The sequence below is a fragment of the Adiantum capillus-veneris genome, chromosome 4, assembly GCF_014529385.1.
Source record: "Adiantum capillus-veneris isolate H3 chromosome 4, ASM1452938v2, whole genome shotgun sequence".
Lineage (NCBI taxonomy): Eukaryota > Viridiplantae > Streptophyta > Polypodiopsida > Polypodiales > Pteridaceae > Adiantum > Adiantum capillus-veneris.
In genome coordinates, this window is record NC_140934.1 from 170849840 (window position 1) to 170875349 (window position 25510).

Below are 25510 nucleotides of genomic sequence, written 5' to 3' on the forward strand. Positions count from 1 at the left end.
ATCTACTCAGTGGAGTACGCATTGACTTTCATGGTCAAGCAAGAGTACTCAGTGGAGTACACATTGACTTTCATGGTCAAGCAAGAGTCTTCATGGAGTACTCAGTGGAGTACGCATTGACTTTCATGGTCAAGCAAGAGTCTTGCCCTTAATGTTTTTCTGGGTATTACTTTAGCACTACATGTTTCTAGTGTGTCCATCCATTTGAGTTTTTGATGATCCTAAACTTGTCTAGACTTATCTATACCACGATCTATAGATACAGTAAAGCATTTCAGACAGCGTTGTTGACCAGAAGAACTGGAAGTCCCACTTCAACATATCTTTTATTTTCTCTATAGCACTAGGAGTGTCTATAGAAGCACTGTTTTTAGAATAGAACCCAACTTCTGATTACTAAATCACTCAATAAGTGTAGCAAGTAGACATGGCCTCGCTATGTAAATAATTCATTTATTGAATGCACGCACACTAGATGTTATGGGCCCTACTGTTCGACAAATCCTGATTTGGAACGGCATGCACATTCATGACATTTAGAGCTTCTAAAGCATTTTGCACTCTATGTTCACAATCTCCATGAGATTAGTTGAAGATCTATCAATCACAAATAGAGGTCATGGCTCAGTTTGTGTGCTTCTAGGTCAACTCGCTAAAGTTCACTAAGATGGTTCTTCCTAACATTGTTCATTCATTGACATTGTCCATAAACGGTCGGGAAACACACCTCAGTACTGTCAATTATTTAAAGAAGATAAGTGTTAATCTTGTGCTAAAGGATATGCTAAGCGCGTACATTAGCACCCAGCAATCCAATTGGAATGGCTATCTCTCTAGTTGGAGTTTTCTTACCATGAAGCAAAACATGTTGCAAAACTAAGTTTAGTCTCTTCATGTAACCTTAAACACCAGTTATGGTGGGACTGTTTACTGATGAAAATTGATATTAAGTCAAGGACTTATCCTTTGCTGATGAGTTACGACAATCGTTTACTTTCATGGAAAGTGAAAGAAGTACTATATGGGTACATCTTTGTTGTGATAACTTGTTTAGCATGGTCAAGTGAGTTCTAAATGGAATCTACACACTATGTTGGTTATGAGCTGGTTATACAAGACAATGAAAAATGGATAACAATGTGGACAATCACGATGCTCTTCTTGATTTCATTGAACCTCCTACTTAACCGTCCTCCAGTCAAAAGGACAGCTAGATCCTTCAAGGATGCCACAAACGAAAACAGTAGTGTTCTTTATGACGATATCACCACTTTGGTTTTCGAGGACGAAAATGCTTCTCCAAAGGAGGAGTAATGTAATGCCAAGGACAAACGAGGGGGGTCACGGACCCAAACCAAGGGCCGCCTGCTAAGGGTGTGGACAGGGGATTCTAAATCTGGATGACCAAGGATCTATATAAAGAGTGGTAGCACAAAGAATCCTCAAGGCAATTCCTTGGGTTCTTAGACTAGGAGACCAGAGTTAATTGCTACTCACAATGCCTCTTATTTGTAAATAATAATATTATCTTAATCTATGCTTGGTTAATTAGCTTTGAATATGCTAGGAGTCCCCCCCCCCCCCCCCCCCCCACCACCACACACTTTTTTTTTGTAAATCCCACACACGCACAAGCGCACGCACCATGGTAGAAGCACAATCAATGAACCCAAGAGGCCCATGCATTTGCCATTCAAGACAACCATGACAACAAGATCCATAGCTCCCTCTAAAGCGTCAACAAATTCTAGTCATGTGAGCATGACTCCCAATTGAAAGCGATAGCCCATTTTATTAAAAGGTAGTGTACCCCCTTCCCGAAGAGATGTATGTGCAACTGCTTATCTATCATACCATCTACGAAGCACATGATAATGCGCTCCTTTGAGGACATCATCCACGGGGCAGCTACTACTGTACATTCTCATTCAACCTATACACTTCTTCACCATTTCTTTCTCCATTTGCCTAAGCATTAGGATCTTAGCGAGGGTGTTTTGCTTGATACTAGTTTGGGAATGAGCTTCTATAAAAGCTCAAACTAAGATTTCCGATCAAGCAGGATATTTGGCTACAAGGCTTGGAACCATGATAGTGCTATACATTCTAAATTGGGTCCAAGTCCTTGAATGATTATGTGTGGATTTCTTACCCCCTTTACAAATATGCCTTTTCTATATTGGTGGTCATAGGGGTCTTGAATACCATTAAATGGTCTACACAATTTTTGCAAATGGTACAATCATATCTCCCTTTCCTCAGTATGGCTGAATGACATTCTACATACAAGTTAAACGCATCAACACTTCCATGTCTACCTAAAATTTTTGCAAAAGTTTTCTCATGATCTGTTTTAGGTACTACCATTCCCAGCACTGTAGGTACAATAACTTCTAGATCCTCCCGAGGCAAGTCGGGATTCGCCTTCGGACATAGCTAAGATATCCTCTCCTATCCCCAAGATTCATTTGTGCAAGGGGGATGCACATAAGGTGTTTGCCTTGCTAAACAACCAACAAACCAAGAGAGAGGGGGTGTGGCATGTGTGGGGCGAGAGAGAGAGAGAGAGAGAGAGAGAGAGAGGTTTCATCATTGTAGGAAAAATCTCAAGACGTCAAAGATATATCCAATGACACGAGAGAGAGAGAGAGAGAGAGAGAGAGAGAGAGAGAGAGAGAGAGGAAGAAGGGTACTTATAAACGTCTTAGGAACAACCCCAAGAGACATTTGTTGAGATGATCACTAGAGGTGTATCCTTTACCCAGACGAATGGATGGAAGTATGTGGCTTGGAAATTCAGTAGACATCCACAAATTCAGTTAAGAGAGAGGCACCTCCCGAAAGTTCCCACGACATACCTGAATGAGAATTGGGTAGCACCCACGCATGAAACAGAGTCCATTTAAATCAATACAAAAAGTCTGCTTAAATTCAGCAACTTTGTGAAGAGCAATGCAATTTGCAGTTGGCGGATAATTGATAAATTGGAGGCTGCACATTCGGCATCCTAAAGATGGATATTTACATCTTAGTGAAAAATCAGCCAATGGGCGTAATATGTACAAAGACCCTAAACTTCACGCAACGGAGTGGAAGCTGCCCTTTACTGCACAAGTTGACATATACAGTTTGTCTATTATTATTAAGAGAGCTGAACACTGCGCACCTCCACTGGTGTTTTCAAAAGAAGTGGCAGTTTGATTACAAAGCCATCTGCAGTTTTGACTGCCAGATTTTCGCCGCTGCTTAAAATGAAAGAACATGAAGCCCAAGTATCCGCTTGAAGAAAAACCCCCATGTAACAAAGGTGGTCCGAAATGCTATTTCCAGCTACTGACCTGCACAAGGAAAAAGAAAAGCTCTGAAATACTTTTGCCATTAATGCTAATCAAAGTTTCTCCACAATTATTAGTACTCTCTTAAACGAGCTCTTGGGGGATTAGTACTCTCTTAAACGAGCTCTTGGGGGGTCAACTTATAAGAAACCATCTATATCACATGTGTTCAAATGGTATTAAAAGAACTCCTATAGTTACATAGTGTGAGGCAATAAAATGACCCTTTTCCCTGTTAAACTTATGGGTTTTTTCTAGTTTTCAATTTGAAAACCCCTCTTGTAAGTAAAATACCCTTCCTTTTGAAGGCACATTATACACTAAAATTTTTTGAGTGCACGCTACAAAAACCAGCTTCTCACTTAGCTTCATTAAAGTCTTCTGTAGACGCTTGGAAATCAAAGTGTCGGTAAACTTGGCACTCGCTCATTGCATGAAACAAGCCTTCTTCATGTTCAACTAGAAGTTCAGATATTACCTGCTACAAGTGGGATCTTCTCCGGTGTCATCACAGACAGTTTCCACCTCATAATTAAGACTTCCAAGGTCTACTGTATGTATCCAAACCTTCATGCAGACAAAATTCAAGTTTAAAGGAGGTGTGACTCTCTTCCTCAAACTTACTAACCAGCAGATAGCCACAACTTACCTCTCTCCCAAAATGGTGATAACTTCTTTGCGGAAACAAAGAATAATAAGGTGGTAAGTGAGGAACCATATCATGAGCATGCGTCATTCGGTAAGTTTCTGGCACCAGCTTAGTAAAGTACTCAGAAAATATGCTATTGCCTATTCGAGGCTGCCCAAACGTCACAGCTCGCACATCCTTCAAGCCATAATTTGCCTACCACACAACACCGGTATCTCAAGCTGAGGAAAGTACAACCCGTACAAAGAGCTGCAAGTCAATCTACTAGAACTCAAAACTACCACAAGATCAAGCGAACAGAATGCAGCCATGGCACCTCCCATTGAATGCCCAGTAACATAAACATTCAAACCATCAATTTCCTGCAGAACGCCCATAACAGCAGCAATGACACGAGGCCGAAGAGTGGTGTTATGGTAAGCCGTAAAAAATCCTCGGTGTACCTGCAAAATTTTCCACTTATAATAAGAGCCACTCGAAAGACAAAGTTTTAGACACAAATTTGAGAGATGCTTCTTGCCATAGCGCCTGTGCATCCTGGGTAATTCAAATCTAGCTGCCTGAAATACAGGTCCTCCATCCAGTTTTGGATGCTGCAAGAAAAAATCAATAATTACTTAAAGCGAGACGCTTTTCCTTTTAAGCAATTCTAAGAATTACAGCAGTCCCTATAATAACGAAACCTGTTTTCTTGAGTTCCTCGAAAAGCAACTACAACAGCATTCAAATCTTCCGCCACACCAACATACGCCTATATTACCATGGTCGGTAAGCAAACCCTTGATTTCAGAAAAAAAAACCTTCTCTACTTCAATTATCACCATAAAGCGAGTGCATGCACATGCTGATCCTGACACATATGATCAGTTAGGAAACAGACCTGTAAGCAGTGTTGCACATCTACAATGAGTTCCACAAGCTGGAATCCCTGCATAAGAAAAGGCAAAAAGAAGCTTACACAAGCTAGGAGTACACAGAAATTCCTTGACCACAAAAAAGGCACACCATTTACCTTGGTCAAATTATTGCATCTGGTGCAGTTCCATGCAATAAGAGAATCCAAGTCATTTACATACACCTGTAGGCTTAACAAGTTAATATGATAGGAAACATTCTATGGAAGTAGGAAAGCACCACAAAAAACTATCAGACTAAGCATTGAACAAACATATAAACCTAGATGAATCACAAAAAGCGCAACTTCACCTTTGTACAAAACAGCATATCGATACACTCATGGCAGTCATCAAGGGGCGTTCCACACTAGATGCTATAGGCTCATGCATTCAGGAAAGAAAACATTTAATTTTATCCCAGAGGCCGGCCTCCTATTGTAAGTAGAATTGAGAAGTCAAAGCAGTTAATACAAAGAAGAAAAGAATATGTTGACATATAAATAGCACTCATACTGTAAACTCCCCCTTTTGTTGGGCAATAGGCTGCTGAGCATTCCCAAAGGTCTTGAACACAGTATAGAGCTCCCCACCACCGTACTTTTACCTACAATGGTCGCTTAAGGTTTACAGAACCCCTCTCCTCTTCTGTCACATTCCCACTTCTGGAGGTGCCGCCTATCATCCATCAACATGAAGCCCGTCAAGACCACTGTCTCTACCAGGAGAAGGTTGCTTGCACGACCTCGCCTCCCACACCAGCCATCCTGTAACAAACTGCTGATGTGTCGACCTACTGAAGAACGGAGCTACCGGCCGAGGGGCCTAAACCCTAGAAGAAGCAAAAGCAGCAACAGATTTTCAAAAATTACGTAGCTGCTGCTGACGTGGCAGATTTCCGAAAATTGCGATGGCATGATGACGTGGCAGACTGTACAGATTTCCGCGTTTTGCACTGGCTGATGACATGGCAGCTGTACGGATTTCCATAAATTACGCTGGCAGCTTTTTGGCATTGCTTTTGAACCATAAGCTTTTGAGTTTTGAAGGCTTTTCACTGTAACTGCTTTTCATAGGCCAAGGGCCTTTAAATATGAGGTTAGGGCTCATTCTCTGGCATGCTTCCAGGAGAAGGTGCAGAGTCTGGAGTACCGGCTTGTACTGTGTTGATGCAATATAAAGAAACACCGAAAGGGGCGTCAAGGTTTAAGGCCAATACTCTCTAGGGTGGAATTCCGCCACTCCGTGTCGTGTGTCGTCTCTCTCTCTCTCTCTCTCTCTCTCTCTCTCTCTCTCTCTCTCTCTCTCTCTCTCTCTCTCTCTCTCTCAATTCAGTTGTTATTGAAGTGCTAAAAGTCTGTTCTCTTCTATTGAGACGTGGTGCCCGCCTTGTGACACATCCTCCTCTTGGTGCTGCAGACTCCTTGGCAGTTGTTCGGGACTTTCTCCCACTGCCAATCCAATTGCTTCCTCTATGCCCTACTTGTTCCGGGTTTGTTTTCTTTTTGCTCCTTTTTTGTTTCTTTCTTGTCTTCTTTCCTTGTGTGTTTCATTGCCCTCTGAGGACTTTCTTTCCAATGTGTGTGTGCGTGTGTGTGTGTGTGTGTGTGTGTGTGTGTGTGTGTGTGTGTGTTATTGAGTGCATGTGTTGTCACGTGCACATCTAACCCGATGTGCATGTGGACAAGCTGTAACTCCTTTAGGTCAGCCGAGGAAGTGTCCTAGCACCCTTGTGAGCTTGTACGCAAGACATGCATGTCCAGGCACTTGTAGTTGCATACCCTTTGATTGCACAACCCATTAGCACCCAACATAAGCATCTCACCACGTGTGAACCCCAGTTCACTGCATATGAACCACCTTTTAGCCGTGTGGGAACCACCTCTTAAAAGTGCACTTAATAATAAGTGACTTATGGAAAATTAAAGAAATCGTGGGCTGATTTAGGCTGCTCAACCAGCATGGGAATTCCTACTTAAGTAGCCTTTGGGGCACTAGAGAAGAAGAAGAAGAAGCAGCAGCAGCAGCAGCAGGAAGTACCTAGCAGTACCAAGAACCATCAGCATCCAGCGTTTTCAGCATTAAACACCAGCGTTTTTCAGCCCACTTCATCAGCATTTCCAGCCATCAAGATCCAGCGTTTTCAGCCATCAAGTCCCAGCGTTTCCAACATGCAGTTTCCAGCTTGTTCATCGCCGAGCCGGTTGCAGATTCAAGCCCAGCACATCACTGTCCCCGGCGATATCAGATCAGCCAGATTCCAAGCAGCATCCTTAGCGTTTTTGCATTTTCAGCCTTTAGCCTCGCAGTACCAAGCATCTCAACATTAAGTACCATTGAACCAACATTTGTGCAATCTAAAGCAAATACCTCTCTGGCAATAGAGAAGGGGGCCCTTGGAGGGGGGTTTGGGACCCCATTTGGTGTGGTAGATTGTTATGCCATTTCCCTCTTGAATAACAGGTCTTGAGTTCAACTCCTCGTCGGCTAGATATTTAAGGTCTCTTGGGATAGTTTCCTACGACGTTAAAACTCTCTTCTTCTCGGAATCTCGGGTGTGTGTGTGGGTGTGGGTGTGTGTGCTAATAAAAAGAGGAAAATGGTATAACATTTCTATCACCCAAGTGTGATAGATTGGTTATGCCATTTCCCTCTTGAATAATAGGTCTTGAGTTCAACTCCTTGTCGGCTAGATCTTTAAGGTCTCTTGGGATAGTTTCCTACGACGTTAAAACTCTCTTCTTCTCAGGTGTGTGTGTGGGTGCGGATGTGTGTGCTAATAAAAAGTGGAAAATGGTATAACCTTCCTATCACCCAAGTGTGGTAGATTGGTTATGCAATTTCTCTCTTGAATAACAGGTCTTGAGTTCAACTCCTCGTCGGCTAGATCTTTAAGGTCTCTTGGGATAGTTTCCTACGACGTTAAAACTCTCTTCTTCTCGGGTGTGTGTGTGGGTGTGGGTGTGGGTGTGTGTGCTAATAAAAAGAGGAAAATGGTATAACCTTCCTATCACCCAAGTGTGGTAGATTGGTTATGCCATTTCCCTCTTGAATAACACGTCTTGAGTTCAACTCCTCTTCGGCTAGATCTTTAAGGTCTCGTGGGATAATTTCCTACGACGTTAAAACTCTCTTCTTCTTCTTCTTCTTCTTCTTCTTCTTCTTCTTCTTCTTCTCTCTCTCTCTCTCTCTCTCTCTCTCTCTCTCTCTCTCTCTCTCTCTCTCTCTCTCTCTCTCTCTCTCATGATTTGCATGATAAAGATGTGATTATTCACAAGAATGATGATTTGCAGGATCAAGATGTGATTGTTCACAAGATGATGGTTTAGTTGATACTTTTTCTAGTGAAGCTAACCTCATTGTAGATACAATCAATCACAAAGAACCGATCTTGGCTCTCAAGCCGAGGTCCAAGGAAACCACTCAGGAAGTATTATGTGTTCGCATGATTAACCAACACGCATTGTTCGAGTGTTTCATTCGTGACGGTTTCTTGTATTTTTGTCACCGTCTTTACATGTTCCCTGGTTTCTTTCCAAAGATTTTTGTTTGATTTTTGGGACCCTCTTTTTGAAGTTGCAAATGGCCGGACATTGTGTGGCCAACGTGAAACAGCCAACGGCCGAGAGTTTCACCCGCAATCGGGAAGGGCAGGTCGCCCACGAGATAGTCGGGCCTGTTGGCACTGGAATCCGAGCAGTAAAAGGGTGTCTAGGCTCAGTTCAAAGTCATTTAGGCCCCTCTTGCTATTGATGGCACAATCTCTACAATGGCCTAAATGCAATGGTCTTGCCGACGATGAGACGGCGACGAGACGGGCTAAAATTTGAAAACGCTAACGGCTGAAATCTGCAAATCTTGTATCTGCTGAATTCTCACTTTATGTCGGTGACGACAACGATGCGATGACGACGCGCTAAAAACGCAGATGCTGAAATCTACGAATAACAGGCTAAATCTGCAAACGCTGGCTGATCTGACCGTGCGGCGAGGATCTGCTCCAGGAAGGTGAGATCTGCGAGGTTTGGGGGCGGCGGTACGGAATGTAACTGCTGAAAATGCAAAACGCTGATGCAAGTGAAGGTTCTGTCGTCGGGAATCTGCAAAACACTGATGGTAGTCTGCAATTGCAAAAACGCTAGGGTGATCTGCTGTCTGTTGCAAAAACGCTAGGGAATCTGCTGTGAATCTATGAATGCCAGGCTAATCTGCAAGTTGCAAAACGTTGGGGCTGATCTGCAAATGCTGAAAACACTAGGCTGTCTTGATGGCTGAAAAATGCTAGGAGTTCCTACCGGGGGTCTTGCTCAGAAGGTGCACTGCCAGAGACTGGGTCCTTGCTGCCTCTTCTGCCAGAAAGTGCTAGCGCTAGCTTTTCTTATATATCTACTTAGCCAATTTGCTCTACCCAGTTTCCCAACAAAGTCACTTAATAATAATAAGTGAAAAATGGCTAAAATAGGGAAAATGGATTCTATGCACTGTAAAATGCTCCTGATGGGTACTGACTGTAATCTGATGATCATGCTGTGTGCAACCAGAGGAAATGCAACTACTCTAAGTGCTTGGACATGCACGGTTTGCGAACAGACTCACAAAGGTGCCAGAACACTTCCTAAGTTGAACTGAACCCTAGTCATGAAGTAGCTTGTCCACATGCACATAGGGTTAGATGTACACGTGACATCCCCTCCTTTTTAAAGTGAGGTACTGGTACCGAACTGTATGGCGTCGAGGGAGATCGCCAACAGCGTCTGGATGAATCCTGGGAAGGACTCTTCGCCGGCAAACTTTGATGGGTGGGTCGTGCGATACTTGAACTTCAAAAAGGTCTGCAACGCTTGCTTCTTTGGGCCGCGCCGAAAGCGACACAAAGTCATCTGTGGCTACGTCAAAGCTCCAAATTCAGCTATAGTCGTGGATCTACCTTCTTCAAGAATCTCCAAGGAGGAAAATTCCTGAAACCACTTCCAACACAAAAACATGAACATATCCATTCCATGTAAAGTGACTGGAAAAATTCTAGTTTTTCGAAAAAACTGTGTATGTAATACAAATGAACAAAGTGACGGAGTGCCAAACCGTTCATCAAACACATGCAAAAAATGGAATCGAAACTTGTCTTTCTGATCTAAATCTATCAATTGTGGCAAATCACAATGGAAATGCCGATGCTTGATGCTCAATTCTTCTTGTGCTCTTTCGCATACTGTGTCATGCCAAGAAAGAGGAATGGAATATGAATTTCTTGATTGCAAACATTTCATCTTTTCATGAGTAATCCGCATACATCCATGCTCACGATGCTTGATGCTCAATTCTTCTTGTGCTCTTTCGGATACTGTGTCATGCCAAGGAAGAGGAATGGAATATGAATTTCTTGAATGCAAACATTTCATCTTTTCATGAGTAATCCGCATACATCCATGCTCATTCATGAGTGAATCATGTGCAGCGTACAATATGGCATGCCTGTGGAAAGGGAACACGTAAAGACGGTGACGAAAGTACAAGAAACCGTCACGAATGAGACGCTCGAACAATGCGTACTGACTAAACATGCGCAAACACAATACTTCATGTGGCGGTTCCTTAGATCTTAACTCAAGAGCAAAGATCGGTTCTTCGTGATTGATCGAATCTGCAATGAGGTTAGCTTCACTAGAAAAAGCATCAACTAAACCATCATCCTTGTGAACAATCACATCTTTATCCTGCAAATCATCATCCTTGTGAACAATCACATCTTTATCTTGCAAATCATCATCCTTGTGAATAATCACATCTATATCCTGCAAATCATGTGTGTCATGCTTCGGAGAAGACAAGACTAAGAGAGTCTCCTTTTCCTGATTCTTTTCAATCTTCGCCTGTATAGTAGAAATGAGAGATGAAGAATGGACAACTTCCTCCCCATGAATGACAATGGGAGAGTAACTTTTGGCATTGAAAGTGGAAGTATTGGCTGCCCAATCAATGAGAGGGTTATGCTCACGAAACCATCGAATGCCTAAAAGCATATCACATCCGGAAAGAGGAGACACTACAAATTTTAACACATCAAGGCACTCTCGTGTAATGAGAGAGTCCATAATGGGAGCGAAGCCCGACACCTCGAAAGGAGATGTCTTGCTAACCTCCAAGCAAGCTCTTTCAACAAGAGAGTCACTAATCACATCATGCATACTGCCTAGATCAAACAATATAACAAAACGTTGACCCTTCACATGACCATAACACTTAATGAGAGACTCATCAATGGGAGGATCATGAGAAACTTGGGTCACACTCGTGTTCTCATTTATGGCATTAACAGAGGATGTGGGTTCTGTGGGTTCTTTAGATTCGCTAGATTCAATTTTAGGATATGTTTTCTTTGTATCACCCTTGATGTCACAATGATAACATCGACCTTCCTTAGAATAAATGCTTTGTTCTTCTGACCTGATGTATCCTCCTAAAATTCCTTGTGCTGCTTTTTCATCTGGAGTGAGCTTAGGTTCAGCAATTGTGTTAGCTTTACCCTTAGATTTATTTTGTGAGTTCTTTTTTGAGAGATTAGATGAATATGTTTTCTTTGTATCACCCTTGATGTCACAATGATAACATCGACCTTCCTTAGAATAAATGCTTTGTTCTTCTGACCTGATGTATCCTCCTAAAATTCCTTGTGCTGCTTTTTCATCTGGAGTGAGCTTAGGTTCAGCAATTGTGTTAGCTTTACCCTTAGATTTATTTTGTGAGTTCTTTTTTGAGAGATTAGATGAAAATTGGTTGGAAGAGTTACCATTCTTACCGTTCTGAGGGTTCTGAGAAGTCTAAGATGTACTTTGAGACGACTTGTCCTCCTTAGGCTTTCCCTTGTTTTGCTTCGTCTCTTGGGAGAGAGCAATTGCTACCGCCTTGTTGAGATCCACGGGGTCAAAGACTTCTACATCAAACTTGATATATTCGTCCAACCCAAAAAGGAAAGCCTCTTTGTGCTCATCATCCGATTTGCGTAATTGGGTGTAGAGCTGCAAAACACGGTTAGAAAAAGACATGACTGGCATACCATTCTGCTTGAGATTGCGTCAATCTTCTTTCAACCGCGCTAGGTACTGAAGAGGCGTAAACCGCGCCTTGAGCTTGTCTTGGAAGTCGGCCCAATTGAAGGAAAGGGACACATCTTTGTTGGCTTCCTCTAGGTGCGCGGTCAATTGTGCCTTTTGCCATGCGTGATACCAATTAATGGCATCACCGGCAAGGTACATGGCTGCCGTTAAAACCTTGCTATTCCCTGTCTTCTTAGTTGTCGCAAAGTAAGCATTAAATTGATGCAACCAAGAATAAATAACACTTGCATCCATCTTACCGTCATACTTACTGAATGTCAACTTCTCGATGACGGGGTTGTTGGAGTCCGAATCTCAACTTGCGCCACTTGATGAATTACCAACATCTATGGCCGGCTCGGTTTTCGGGTGAGTACTTGTAGGACCAACTCTTGCATGCATTGGGCTCTCTGTGCCTCATGCTCTAACTCCAAGGCCGCTCGTCTGTCTTCAGCCGCTACTCGTTGGGCTTTGCGTGTTTGCTCACACTCAAGCTCAATAGCTGGCCTTTCTTTCTTCGGCCGCCAAGCGCGCTTGCTCGCGCTCATGCTCCAAATCGGCCTTTCTTTCTTTGCGCTCGGGATCCGATTCTGCTTTTCTTTCTTCGCGTTCGCGATCCAAGATTGCCTTTCTTTCCTCGGCCGCCAAGCACGCTTGTTCACGCTCGCGATCCAAGGATGCCTGTCTTTCTTCGTGTTCGCGATCCAAGGATGCCTTTCTTTCTTCGCGCTCGCACTCCAAGGCAACGCGTTGCGCTCCTTGTTGTAACATCATGTCCATCATCGTCTTGACCAAAGCCTCCATAGGATTTGGTACAATCCTTGGCGTAGATAAGGAGGAGGAAGGGTCGGAAAAACCTCCTGGTGGGGAAAATTCTTCTTCTCCACTTCCATGCTCATCACCTCCATGCAAAGTATCCATTCCGCTTCGGGTGATGGCCATACACTCGAGTCTTGGGTTCTTAAGTTGACGAGGAACTTGGGTTCTTGTGGTTCTTAGCTTCTTGGGTTCTTGAGGTTCTTTCTTTAGCTTGCAATCTATGTTTGAGAAGGATATTCTCTTACCCGAGCTCTTCTCTTTCCCGCGGGCGCACCCCTTGGCGGCCCTGCGCTCACACCAAGGTTGCTTTTTCCCACCTCACGTCGATTGGCCGGCCGCTAAGTGCCAGGTCCGCTCTCAATGAGTGAAAAGAGAAACAAGGGGAGGCTGGACAAGCCCTTATTTCTTGGGTTTCTTGTCACTCTTCAAAAACACGATTAGGAATCGACACGCCCAAGTGGACTTGGGTTACGTGCGACCGCAACAAGCAAAAAAAAATTCTTGTGGTTTGTCATGCCAAGAGTAGGACCGGCCAGGGCCAAGGGCCAAGATGGACATGCAGTCAAGGGAGTCTCTATGTTTAGCAGGCCAAGGGCCTATATAGAGCATGGCTGGGTGGAGATTAGCATGTTCCAGTCCCCTCTGCCTTTCACTGGTATCAAAGCGAAACTGGCCCGTACAGCGATGGACGTTAGCTTTCACCCGATCTTTAACACTTTTGACTTTACGACACAAAGCAATGACTTAAAAGAAACCTGTAACTGAGGCTTAAATTACACTTCAAAAAAAAAGCACGGCCAAGAAGCTAGAATGCTCCCAAGCAGGCAGTGACACCTGTAGGCTCCAAAGGTTGGCGCCCCTTTCGGTATTTCTTTTGGGACCATGAAACCGGCCCGTAGGGCAGTGGACGTTAGCTTTCACCCAATCTTTAACACTTGGACTTTACGGCACAAAGCAATGACTTAAAAGGAACCTATAACTAAGTCTGGAATTACACTTCAAAACAAAAGCACCGCCAGGAAGCTAGAATGCTCCCAAGCAGACAATGACACCTGTAGGCCCCAAAGGTTGGCGCCCCTTTCGGTATTTCTTTATTACTCTTCAGGAATGAGGAATAAACTACAAAACCCAAGTCCTTGAGACGTTCATGTGCATCCAGCTAGATGGCACTTGGGCAGGCAAAATTTTGGCAGCATAACAACCCCAAACTTGCCCTGGACAGTTTCCCAAGCTCCGACTTGTTTCCAGTAGCATAAACCCCCTATTTCCTGCGTAAAAACAGTAATTACAGCATGCTGTAATTACTGGTTTTTCCTTTGTTTTCAGCCCTAAACAGCCCCCAAACTGTCGTCTAACAATGGGGCACTGTTGCCAATGCTCTCGGCATCATGATGGCTGCAAAACAGTCCAATTTCAGTGAATACGCAGCACTGAAAATGCACCTGTATGGTGAGGTTATCACCCTCACCGGTGCCTGCTTTGGTGTAGCAATTAGCTACACCCGTTCCTGTTCAGAGAGGCTCTTGCCTCGGCACAGAAGCATAAATCCACACAGCTGTACATTGGTCAAATGAGAAGCCCACTTGAGGGGCATAACATAACTGCTCATAGGGGAGAGAGAGAGCAGTGCGTAGCGTGCAGGGCATCACTCTTGGCACCGCACTGTACATAAGAGGGAAAGAAAGCACCCATAGCTCTTGCACCTGTTGCAATCCACCTGTTGGCTGAAAATGGTGCCCCCTTTCTCTTGTAGGCTCGCCCAAAGTGGCAGAAATGCTCACGGAGTGACCCCTCACCCAGTTTCCGACTTTCGCCAACTTGGCTAATATATATCTCAACTAGTGCGTCAGTTGACTTGGCAGCAGAGCAATAAAATGTTCCCCCTGTCATTCCAGAGCTAATGACGCGAACACATTTTCAGGTCCAAAATAGCAGTTCCCTAAATTTTAGGAGATGCTTCCATGGCACTCACATAGGTCGTCTGACCATCAATCACCACTGGAACCACATCGAAAAATGCAATGTCGGCCAACTATCAGGTGATTTGCACTCGTAGCCCCACCATGGCTAACCTTAGTCCATTTGTCCAACTTTAGTGCTCACTGGCCGTCCAGCTTAGACTCTCACTGTCCGCCTCACACCATGCAACTTGGGCATTGGCATTTCCACAGGGGTGCTTTAAAACAAGTCAAATAAGATTCCCCCGAAAAGAAATCAACAAGTAAAGTTGCCACAGACTCGTGACACAGAGCTCAGGGGAGAGAGAGAGAGACCAAGAGAGACAGAGAGAAGCTTTTGCTAGTCCTTCCCACTCCTCCATAGCAGAGAGGACTGGAAGATGTTAATTAATAATCTCTAGTAATGTCATGCCAAGGGTAGGACCGAGCAGGGCCAAGGCCAAGATGGACATGCAATCAAGGGGGTCTCTATGTTTAGCAGGCAAAGGGCCTATATAAAGCATGGCTGGGTGGAGATTAGCATGTTCCAGTCCCCTCTGCCTTTCACTGGTATCAGAGCTCAGGGGAGAGGAGAGCTATGGAGGAGGGGGAAGGACTAGCAAAAGCTTCTCTCTCTCTCTCTCTCTCTCTCTCTCTCTCTCTCTCTCTCTCTCTCTCTCTCTCTCTCTCTCTCTCTCTCTCTCTCTCTCTCTCCAAAATGGAGGCATGGCCTCCCTATCTCTGTGATTTTATTTATCTTCCTCTCTCGTCGAGGCTCCATGGGAGCGGAGCAAGCCGCATGAAACAACTCTTGCATGGCGAGACTAGCCAGGCCGGGTAAGAGCCGCAGTTGGGAATCACCCCTTGCATGGAGGAAGGAGAAATTCGGGCTCTGCAAAGTCGCATGAGCATACCTCCAATCTGGTTCGCACCACGGAGAGGGACATTTTTCGTTTCTTGACCCTCTGCAAGGGAACACCGCAAGGCGACATGCGAATGCTTTTGTCTCATCCCGGCTCTGCGCAGTCGATTCGCCATGGCTGCAGAAGGATTTTTTTTCACATAATTTTTATGCTTTTCGAGTTGGGCACCCTATTTTGGGCCCCCCTACTCCAATTTAAGGCATTTTTCCCACGGTGGCGGCAGTCGCAACAGTCAGAGCCGCATACAAGGCCTCTGCAAGGCATGCTAGCGACGTTATGATCACGGCCATAATACAGTTTGTAAAGCCTGCAAAAACTACGCCATGATTATTTACGATAGCCATGCATGGCATCGGTTTGTTTGGGAATCTCGGCAAGTACAAGGCCAATATCAACAAAGCAAAGCTAAAGCTCGATCCAAAACCTAGATTTGCCACATTGGGCAATTGTTGTTCGAGTTTGGAATAGCGATCGGCTCGAGGATCAAGGGATATGCATATTGCCATGGATGTTGAAGCCTACGACTAGGGTCAATAAGGAGGTGAAATTCGTCGTCGAAGTCCAGCATGGTTAATGGCAAGGACCATGAGGAGTATCTAAAGCTATGAACGACATGAAAAGCACAGCATGCAAGGCATGTAAGGCTGCCAACAAGCTCAAGGACATCTGAAAACTTGCCGATGCTAAAGCCATATCTTTTGATATGGAGCACTTTCGGTATGAAGGTATTGGCAAGGCAATGATATGATCTTCAGTTTCGAGCAAGGCTTTGACTCAAGATTGGAAATGGTTCGATGTTCAAGGATGCTCAAAAGCGCAGGCAATGTGGCCGACACGACAAGTTGCTCGAGGGCATTTAGGAGGTAAACAATAGATTTCAATACCGCTTTGCACTTTCCTCAAGAACATGTTGCATCAAGGCACGAGAAAGGCTTGTGCTAACCGTGTTGTTATCAAATTTGCTTGCAAGCATGGCTTATCCAAGGCGTAAAAACCCCGCACGGTTGGATCATGCCGAGGTTTGTGTTTAGCAAACTTTGGTTGTCCGAAGACCAATGATTGGTTTGATGACCAAAATCAAGCAAGGCTTGAGTGAGAAATGAACTCGTTTAAAAGCAAGGCTTCTTCCCATGCCTGGCAAAGGTCGGGACATGGTAGTGTTTGAAAATCTCATAGAGATCAACACGGCCTGTTGCTAGCCTTGATGAAGGAGGTGCAAGTACTCGGTACGGCCGACCATTAACTACAACTTCAAGTAGCTGTTCAGCAAGCCAAGATGTGTGCAAGGTTTTACATCCCATGAGGGTGTATATGATACGTACGCTAACTTCACTCGAGCAGTACATATGGCTATGAGCCAGATTCGAGCGCATTACCTCAAACTTGGCCACAAGTGGGCGACAAGGTTAGTAACTGTCCAATTATGTTTGTTTTGTCTATTTTTTTACTTTTCACTTTGCACAAGATCTTTTTGCTCTGCAAAGCAAAGTGCTTGGGCAGACTCCATACGAAGCCGTTGTACAAAGCAAAGTGCTTTGCCAGATTTCATGCGAAGTAAGGCTTCTCTTATGTGCAAAGGTATTATCGATTGACTTTAGATCAATGATAATGGCACACACATCTTTAGCACTACGTGGATATAAGATCACAGTTTCTACAACGTTGCACTCCAATGTATTCATGCCAATATAATCGTGCACGGCAAGTACACCAGGGGCTCACATGGTTGAGACTGTCCTTGAAGCCAAGGGCTTATTATTCTATTTTTGATATGTATGCATGACGTACTAGTACGATGGACACCCCATCATGGCATACGCTTCCGCTATAATACTAGCTACTCTGTCAAGGACGAGGTATGTTATTTTTTATGTTTATTCACAAGCAAAGTGCCGTATTTAAATTACCATGGTACAGTCACGATCACATACAAGGTAGGTGGGATAAGATGTGACTTATGGTACCTCTCTCTACGATAGCGTTGTACAAGCACACTATTGTACGCTACACAACCATTGTTTGCCTAGAGGCATACGCAAAGGGCATTCAATATAGTAGAATACGGAATTTTCCTCAGCCCTGCATTCTTCCTCTCTCCTTCCTAATTCTCTGCGGGAAAGGTGAAATTAGACAAGATTTTACTAAAATCTTTCCATGTTGATATGATAACACGCAGGGCTAAGAGCCACCCATTTTTTAAGGGCTAGGAATCTCCTATTTTGGAATGGCTAAGAGCCATCTGTTTGTAATCCATCAGTGATTGCTTTCAAGATCGAACAATTCGATCCAGTTGACACCCATCGATTTTAATGAACAAGCAAGAGTCTTTGTAACAAACTGCTGACATGTCAGAGCCTAAAGAATGGAGCCAACTTACAGATGTGGTGGAGGGGCCTAAACTGTCACAAAGTGATGATGTGGCTGCCCGAGAGCAGAAACCCTAACCCTAATTTCTGCCAGAAACCGTAACTGCTGAAACCCTAATTCTGGAAACCCTGACCCTAAAACCTACAAACCCTAATTCTAAAAACCCTAACCCTAAAACCTGCAAACCCTAATCTGTTGCCAAAAACCCTAAAACTACAAAAACCCTAACCCTAACCCTAAGGGCAGCAGGGAGATTTCCGTGTTTTGCGCTGGCTGATGACGTAGCAGGCTGTACGGATTTCCGTGATTTACGCTGGCAGCTTTTTGGCTTTGCTTTTGGACCAGAAGCTTTTGAGTTTTAAAGGCTTTTTACTGTAACTGCTTTTCAGGCCAACGGCCTTTAAATATGAGGTTAGGGCTCATTCTCTAGCATGCTTCCTGGAGAAGGTGCAGACTCTCGAGTACCGGCTTGTACTGTGTTGATGCAATATAAAGAAATACCGAAAGGGGCGCCAAGGTTTGGGGCCAATATTCTTCCGCCACTCTGTGTCGCGTGTCGTCTCTCTATCTCAATTCAATTGTTATTCAAGTGCTAAAAGTCTGTTCAGTCTGTTCTTTTCTATTGGCACGTGGTGCCCACCTTGTGACAGTCTTGCCATTACTAATTTTTTGGGTGTTATTTTAGCACTACACACTTTGAGTGTAAAGATCAAGTTGAGTTTTTAAACGTCTTAAACTCGTAAGGGCTTCTCTCTACCAAGGTGTACAGAATCTAGATGACGCCAGCATTTTTTGACAGCACGGCTGTTCACAAAAATCCTAGATTATGGATTTTTGAGTCTCGACAAGATCCCGTTGTGAATACGAACGATTTCAACTTGCATAGATCTTCTATTTTATCTCCAGTGCTAAGAGTGTTTATATGAGTACAGTTTGGGATAAGACCCAACTCGTGATTACTACATCACTTATTAAAGTGTCGATGGTCCATTATTGGAACCTTCCCACATGTACTTTTCATGGAAAGAAGTGCCAAGGGGTAGTGAACAATTTCAACTTCCACAGTCATGAAATGCCAAGGGCAAACCCACAGGGGGTCGTGACCATAGGCCAAAGGGCCGGCTGCTCGTTGAGCAGTTTTCCTGCGACATTTAACCAAGGGGTTAGACAATGTTGATTTTCACCAAGGGGTCTGGATTGCGAAGGCAACACCCAAGGTTACATGTGCAATACTACTTGCATTTCACTAATTTTCAATTAGTGTTCCTAAGCCTTTGCAGGCGGAAAATTTGGACAGGTGCCTTTCACTCCGCCTAAGTGAACACTCTGTTTAACCTACAGGTACGCATCTCATATGGTTTTGTTTCTTTTGATTTGCTTTTCTACGCAGGATGCATAAACTCTGTTGTCATCCATTTTCGCTCTTCAGAGAAATAACAAGGTCATGTAAGAGCCGAGCAATTTGGGCTATGGTGTCCAAAATAATTTTCTGCATTATGCAGTTATAAACCCACTTGTAGGGTTTATTTGGCACATGTTGTCACATGGGATGCTACATGGTCTAGGAACTCTATGGTGAGAGCGGTCTACTTATGATTGCACAAATCTCTACAATGCTTGGACTTGCCGACGATGTCAACGACGATGAGATGGGCTGAAATCTGAAAATGCTAAGGGCTGAAATCTGCAAATCTTTATCTGTTGAATTCTAACTCTATGTCAGTGACGATGTCGATGACAACGATGCGCTAAAAACGCAAATGCTGAAATCTGCGTTTTCAAGACTGAATCTATAAACCTTGCGGAATCTGACCGTGCGGCGAGGATCTACTGCGGGAGGGTGAGATCTGCGAGGTTCGGGACTTCTACTGCGGAGTCCGACTGCAGAAAGCTGAAAACGATGGTGCTTGTGGAGATTCCGTCGCGAAGATTTGCAAAAACACTGAAGGGCCTTGCAGATGCAAAAACGCTAGGGCTGAAAATCCTCCTACTGCCACCGGATGTCTTGCAATTGCAAAACGCTAGGCTTCTTGTTCTGTCTTGCTGCTATCGGGGCTGATCTGCTGTGCACAAAACGCGAGGCTGCCTATGGATGAAAACGCTAGGTCCTTGCAAATGCAAAAACGCTAGCCTTGCTGATGTGGGGGGTCTTCCTGAGAAGGTGCCTGTAGAACACACTGGTTCCTGCTGCCTCTTCTACCAAAAAGTGCTAGCGCTAGGTTTCTACTTATACAAACTTAGCAAAATTGCCCTACCTACTTTCCAACAAAAGTCACTTAATAAATAAGTGAAAAATGCCAAAAATAGGGAAAATAGGTTTAATGCAATGGAAAATTCCCCTGATGGATTCTGATGGATTCTGATGGAAATGCTGATGATCATGCTATGTGCAACCAGAGAATATGCATCTAATCTAAGTGTCTGGACATGCACGGTCAGCGAACAAACTCACAAAAGTGCCAGATCACTTCCTATTCTAGACTGACTTGACTAAATTGAACCTTAGTCATGCTGTAGCTTGTCCACGGACACATAGGGTTGGATGTGTCACGTGACAAGTGATTCATGTTTCACCTTCTATTATGGTTCAAACGTTTCAGCAAGGCTTGCAAATGATTGCAGCAGAAAGTATTTAGTTTCTTTCCGAACTATTTACATTTCTTTTTAATGTGTGCTAGGAGCATCACATTCGCCATAAACGTATTGGGTACGATGATCATGGATATACAGGTTCGGATTTGTTTTTGCTAAATTCATGCACACTAGGTGTTATGGGCCCTAGTGATAAGCAAAGGCTGATTTGGAGCGACATGCATATTCATCACATTCATGCTATGAAGCATTTTGCACTCTACATGCAGTATCTCTCTGAGATTCATTTTGGATCTACCAATCACCAATAGAGGTCATGGCTCGGTTTGGGTGACTGTGGATCTTTCCAGTTAACCAAGATGGTTATGCATGTCATTGTTGATTCCTCAGCAATATTGTACAACATTGTGATCCCCGTTTACCAGTCATTTGGAAAGACTGTCCGTAAACCGTGGGGAAAAAAATCTCAGTATTGTCAGTTATCCAAGGGGATAGGCAACTTACAAAGTGTAATCTTGTGCTACAGGATATGCAAAGTGCGTACGTTAGCACCAAGCAATCCAATTAGTAAGCATTTATTGCTCTAGTTGGAGTTTGCTTACCATAAGTTAAAGCATGTTTGCGACTAGGTTTAGTCTCTTCATATATAATTCATGTTCTTAACCTTGAACACTAGTTATGGGTGGGGTTGTTTACTAAAAATTGAGAACAAGTCAAGGACTTATATTTTGCTGATACGTTACGTCAGCCAATTACTTTCATGGAAAGTGAAAAGAGGTATGCTTTCGAGTACATCTTTGTTGTGATAACTCGTTTCGCATGCTCATGTGCGTTCTAAGTGAAGTTTACACACTATGATTGGATAGGAGCCGGTAACACAAGATGGTTGCAAATGGACAACAATGTGGAAAATCAAGATGTTACTCTTGGTTTCATTGAACCTCCTATTGAGACCGTGTTCCGGTCAAGCACACACTTGGATCCATGAAGGATGCCACTGTGGAAAACATTAGTGTATCACCACTCTTGTTTTCAAGGACGAAAACGCTTCTCCAAGGGGGGAGTAATGTCATGCCAAGGGTAGGACCAGGCAGGGCCAAGGGACAGGATGGACATGTAGTCAAGGGGGTCTCTATGTTTAGCAGGCCAAGGGCTTATATAAAGCATGGTTGGGTGGAGATTAGCATGTTTCAGTCCCCTCTGCCTTTCATGGTTCTTTCCTTGAGTGATACAGAACACTACCAAAGCTTTGATACCAATGTACGGTGGAGCGGAAGTGAATGTTGAACTGTGCTTAAGATGAGTGCTCCGAACTGTGCTCAAGGGTTCCTTTTTCTTACGGAAGGGAGAGCCTTCCGTTCCTTTAGTGAGAGAGTGCAAATGATCACAAACAAAGTGGTAAACACTGTGAATGAAGGTGCTGAGACTGAGAGATAGAGAGAGAAGAATATGACACCAGAAAAGTTGTCAAACCCTCCTCCAAGGGCTCCTCTCTCGATAGCGAGAGAAGTCTTTGCTATTGATTGCACAATCTCTACAATGGCCTAAATGCAATGGTCTTGCCGATGATGTCGACGACGATGAGGACAGCGACGAGATGAGCTAACATCTAAAAACGCTAAGGGCTGAAATCTGCAAATCTTGTATCTGCTGAATTCTGACTTTATGTCGGTGACGACGGCGATGATGACCGTTGCACCTTACAGTAGGGGGGAGAGAGAGCAATGTAGAGTGTGCAGGACATCACTTCTTACACTACATTGCGCAGCGTTCTCTCTCTCTCTCTCTCTCTCTCTCTCTCTCTCTCTCTCTCTCTCTCTCTCTCTCTCTCTCTCTCTCTAAATCTGCCGCAAGCCTCTCTTTCTCCTCCGGCTATTCCCAGGGCGCAATGGCTTCGCTATTCATGTGGTACCAAGGCCGGCTATTCAGGCCATGGCCAAGGAACTATAAAAGCATCACACGTCCCCTCTCTGCAGGAAGATTTTGCCAGCGCTAGCTTGAAGGAGATTCTGTCGGGAAGGAGACGCAAGTGATCGCGAGACTACAAAGCACAGAGGTCGTTTTTCCATGCAAGGAGCAACAAGTATCTATTGTGAATTCGCCGTACGAATTGTTGTCTCGTGTTTGTGCGTTTGCAGGTACTCCATCACGGAGAAGCCTATGCTCGGAGATTCCGGGAACGGAATCGGGAATTGTTTGTAGAGCTTCACGCTTTGGGAATGGACGGAAACAGATTTGAGAGCTCGTCTCTCGGGAAATTCCTGCACGGGAAGGAAATTGACCATCGAGTCGGAAGACCTAGAACAAAGGGGTCACTCCGGTTCTTGTGCTTGTAAAAAAGATTTTCTATTGCTAAATTGGCTTTATGACATAAAAATAATTCTAAATGAATTATTGGATTTATAAGTGAGGGTTTTCTCACTTGGAACACCAGGAAAAATAATTCTAAATGAATTATTGGAATTTTAAGTGAGAGGGTTTTTCTCACTGGAGACATCCGAGTACAAAGTATTCCTAGTGCGTCATTCAAAGTAATGACTAGGTGATGGGTATTCCTGATGCGTCACAAGGTGGGTGACGGGTGCATCGGAAAGGGGATATCCATAGTCAAGAGGAAATTCCGAACTGTGTTGGAATTGTGCACAAGGAAAAGCAAGCACTTGAATGAAGATGGGTTCAGAGGAAACTTTGAGGAAAAACAGATGCTTTCTGAGAAAGCGGGATTGCTTTTTCGGGAAAGCAGATGCTTTCCCGCGAGGAAGTCTATGCTTGCATTGCAACTGTGCGTGTGATTGCATCCAGGGACGCCTGGGAAGTGCTGTGAAAGCATTGTTTTTAACTTATAAGGTTTTATTGAGTTTTTGGGCAGATTCAGACTATTTTTAAAATACGCCGGCCGCCCACTTAATAAGTGGGCCGCCATCTGATAAATAAGGCAAGAGATCAGCCAACGTTTTCCCTCTCTCTTTTTCTGGCAGAACAGCCCAGGGGGGGGGGGGGGGGAGAGGGCCGCGATCTCTACGCGAGCAGCTATTCGTGCCCGTGGCCAGGAGCTATAAAAGCATCACATGCCCTCACTCAGAGGGGAGGATCAGTTTTTGCAAGAAGGAGATGCTGCTGTAGAGTTCACCCGCAAAGAAGACGTTTACCGGTGATGCCCATGATTGTCCGAAGTGTACCCGATGTCGCCTAGACCCAGTGCACGAGTTCCCTCGCAAAAAAGTGCCTACGGAGCGTGTTTCCATCGCGACAAGCTGCTGTTTTTCTCTGTTTTCAGCCCATAAATGTCGTAGACGGGGCTGATTTACGAGTAGAACCCTAGAACACACCTCTTTTGTGTGTAGGATTGGAAGAGAGGATTTTCTATGTAGAGATCTCTTCAGAGGAATTGCTTTTTGAGAACCGAGTTGCGTTTCAAGAATCGAGACTTTGCAGGTAACGATTTTCATGTTATGATCTCTGAGTATTTGATTGCAGGTGTACTTCCTCTTCGTGAGGGAGTAGGAGCAAAGGAAGGCATGAGCCTCTGCAGGAGAAAAGCGCTCTGAGGAACTAGAGCCAGATCAGCCCAAGGGTTTCGTACCAGAGTTTGGGAAGTAGATCCACGGATCGGAGAGAGGTAGTCTCTGAAGTTGTGATCCGGAAGTTGGGATTCCCAAGTAAGGACTTCGTGTCCGGGAAAGCAGAGTTGTTCTGCGGGAAGAGGACTCTGAAAACAGAGTTGGAAAAGAGAGTTGCAGGGATGTCATGCCCCGAGTCTGGAAGGTGAGATCCAGAGGCAAGAACCTTGGTTCTCAAGGATTTGGAATAAGGAACGGAAGTTCCTTGGAATAGGGTTTTGCCCTAGGAATCGGAAGCCGAGGCTTCCGGTAACCATCAAGTCTTATCCTAGAACGAACGTGGTAATACGTTCGGTTCAAGTGCTTGTATAGACTTCTCCTCAGTAATTGTTAACCCTCACGGCTCACGGACACCCTATCACCTACGACGGACGTTGTAACCTACGGCGGACATTGTATTATTTATTTGGTAGAGTCAGGTATCGGGCTTGTCGGTCCAATAGGAAAAGGGTAAGAGTGATCGCCGATGAGAGGCGCACTCTAACTGGAACATTCAAGGGATTAGTTGGCTAAGCATGGGCGCCCAAGTGTGAATAGGGCGAGCTCATATAAAAGCCAACTAAACCTAAAATCCACTGATTCTCTCATTTGTGCAATAGAAGAGTGCTCTTGCTCCATCTCCATCTCCATCTTCTTCTTCTTCACCTCCTTGTGTGTGTGTGTGTGTATGTGAGAGAGAGAGAGAGAGAGTGTGTGCGATCGAGCATTGCGGCGGCACGGCGGCGGTGAGGCGGTTGAGCGCGGCGTAGCGGCGTCTCCTTCTTCTTCGCGACGAGGAATCCTCCACGAAGCAAGCGTAGAGCGGTGAGTGAAACACCATCGCCTTCTTTGAGCTTACTAGTTTAGGCTTGTTGTGTGCTTGGAGCCATTTGTGGCTCGCACACGGTGTATCGGCTAGTTCCTTGCATTGACACGTGCGACATACGCGCACATTTTTGGCGCCGTTGCCGGGGAGTGCCATACATGAAGCTCGAGTAGCACTCTGTGCTTCTCCGTGGTGCAATTTCTATTGTAGGAAAGGTAAGGAAAGAGTGTGTGTGTGTGTGTGTGTGTGTTGAGAAGAGGGATTTGGTGTTATACTGTGTGTTTTTTTTATTAATGGAGTTTTCAAAGGTTCTGTGTTTATTCTCTGTGTATTAAGGTAGTTAGTTTTCTTTGTTAATAGAGATTTCAAAGGTTCTCTGTTTATTCTCTGTGTATTAAGGTAGTTAGTTTTCTGTGAACAGTAAGTAGAAAGTAGATTAGTGAGAGTTAATAGAGTATGTTAGTGTGTAAGAGTAG

General features: G+C 44.4%; 1 protein-coding gene across 6 annotated transcripts in view; it reads right to left on the bottom strand.

Annotated features, from left to right (window-relative positions):
• Nucleotides 1-2855: 2855 nt before the first annotated feature.
• Nucleotides 2856-25510, bottom strand: part of LOC147460352 (lipase-like) — a 56135-nt gene continuing 33480 nt past the window's right edge. For 4 of the 6 annotated variants that reach the window (XM_086511432.1, XM_086511431.1, XM_086511433.1 and 1 more), the window contains exons 4-11: nucleotides 4997-5062; nucleotides 4865-4912; nucleotides 4668-4735; nucleotides 4505-4577; nucleotides 4266-4427; nucleotides 3985-4179; nucleotides 3814-3902; nucleotides 2856-3338 (exon numbers count right to left, since the gene is read on the bottom strand). In XM_086511432.1, the coding sequence (XP_086367558.1) occupies nucleotides 3143-3338; nucleotides 3814-3902; nucleotides 3985-4179; nucleotides 4266-4427; nucleotides 4505-4577; nucleotides 4668-4735; nucleotides 4865-4912; nucleotides 4997-5062 (897 nt within the window). In that variant the 3' untranslated portion in view covers nucleotides 2856-3142. Of the gene's footprint in view, nucleotides 3339-3809; nucleotides 3903-3984; nucleotides 4180-4265; nucleotides 4428-4504; nucleotides 4578-4667; nucleotides 4736-4864; nucleotides 4913-4996; nucleotides 5063-25510 lie in introns of those variants that run through there. The other 2 variants (XM_086511436.1, XM_086511435.1) reach the window with 2 other exon arrangements.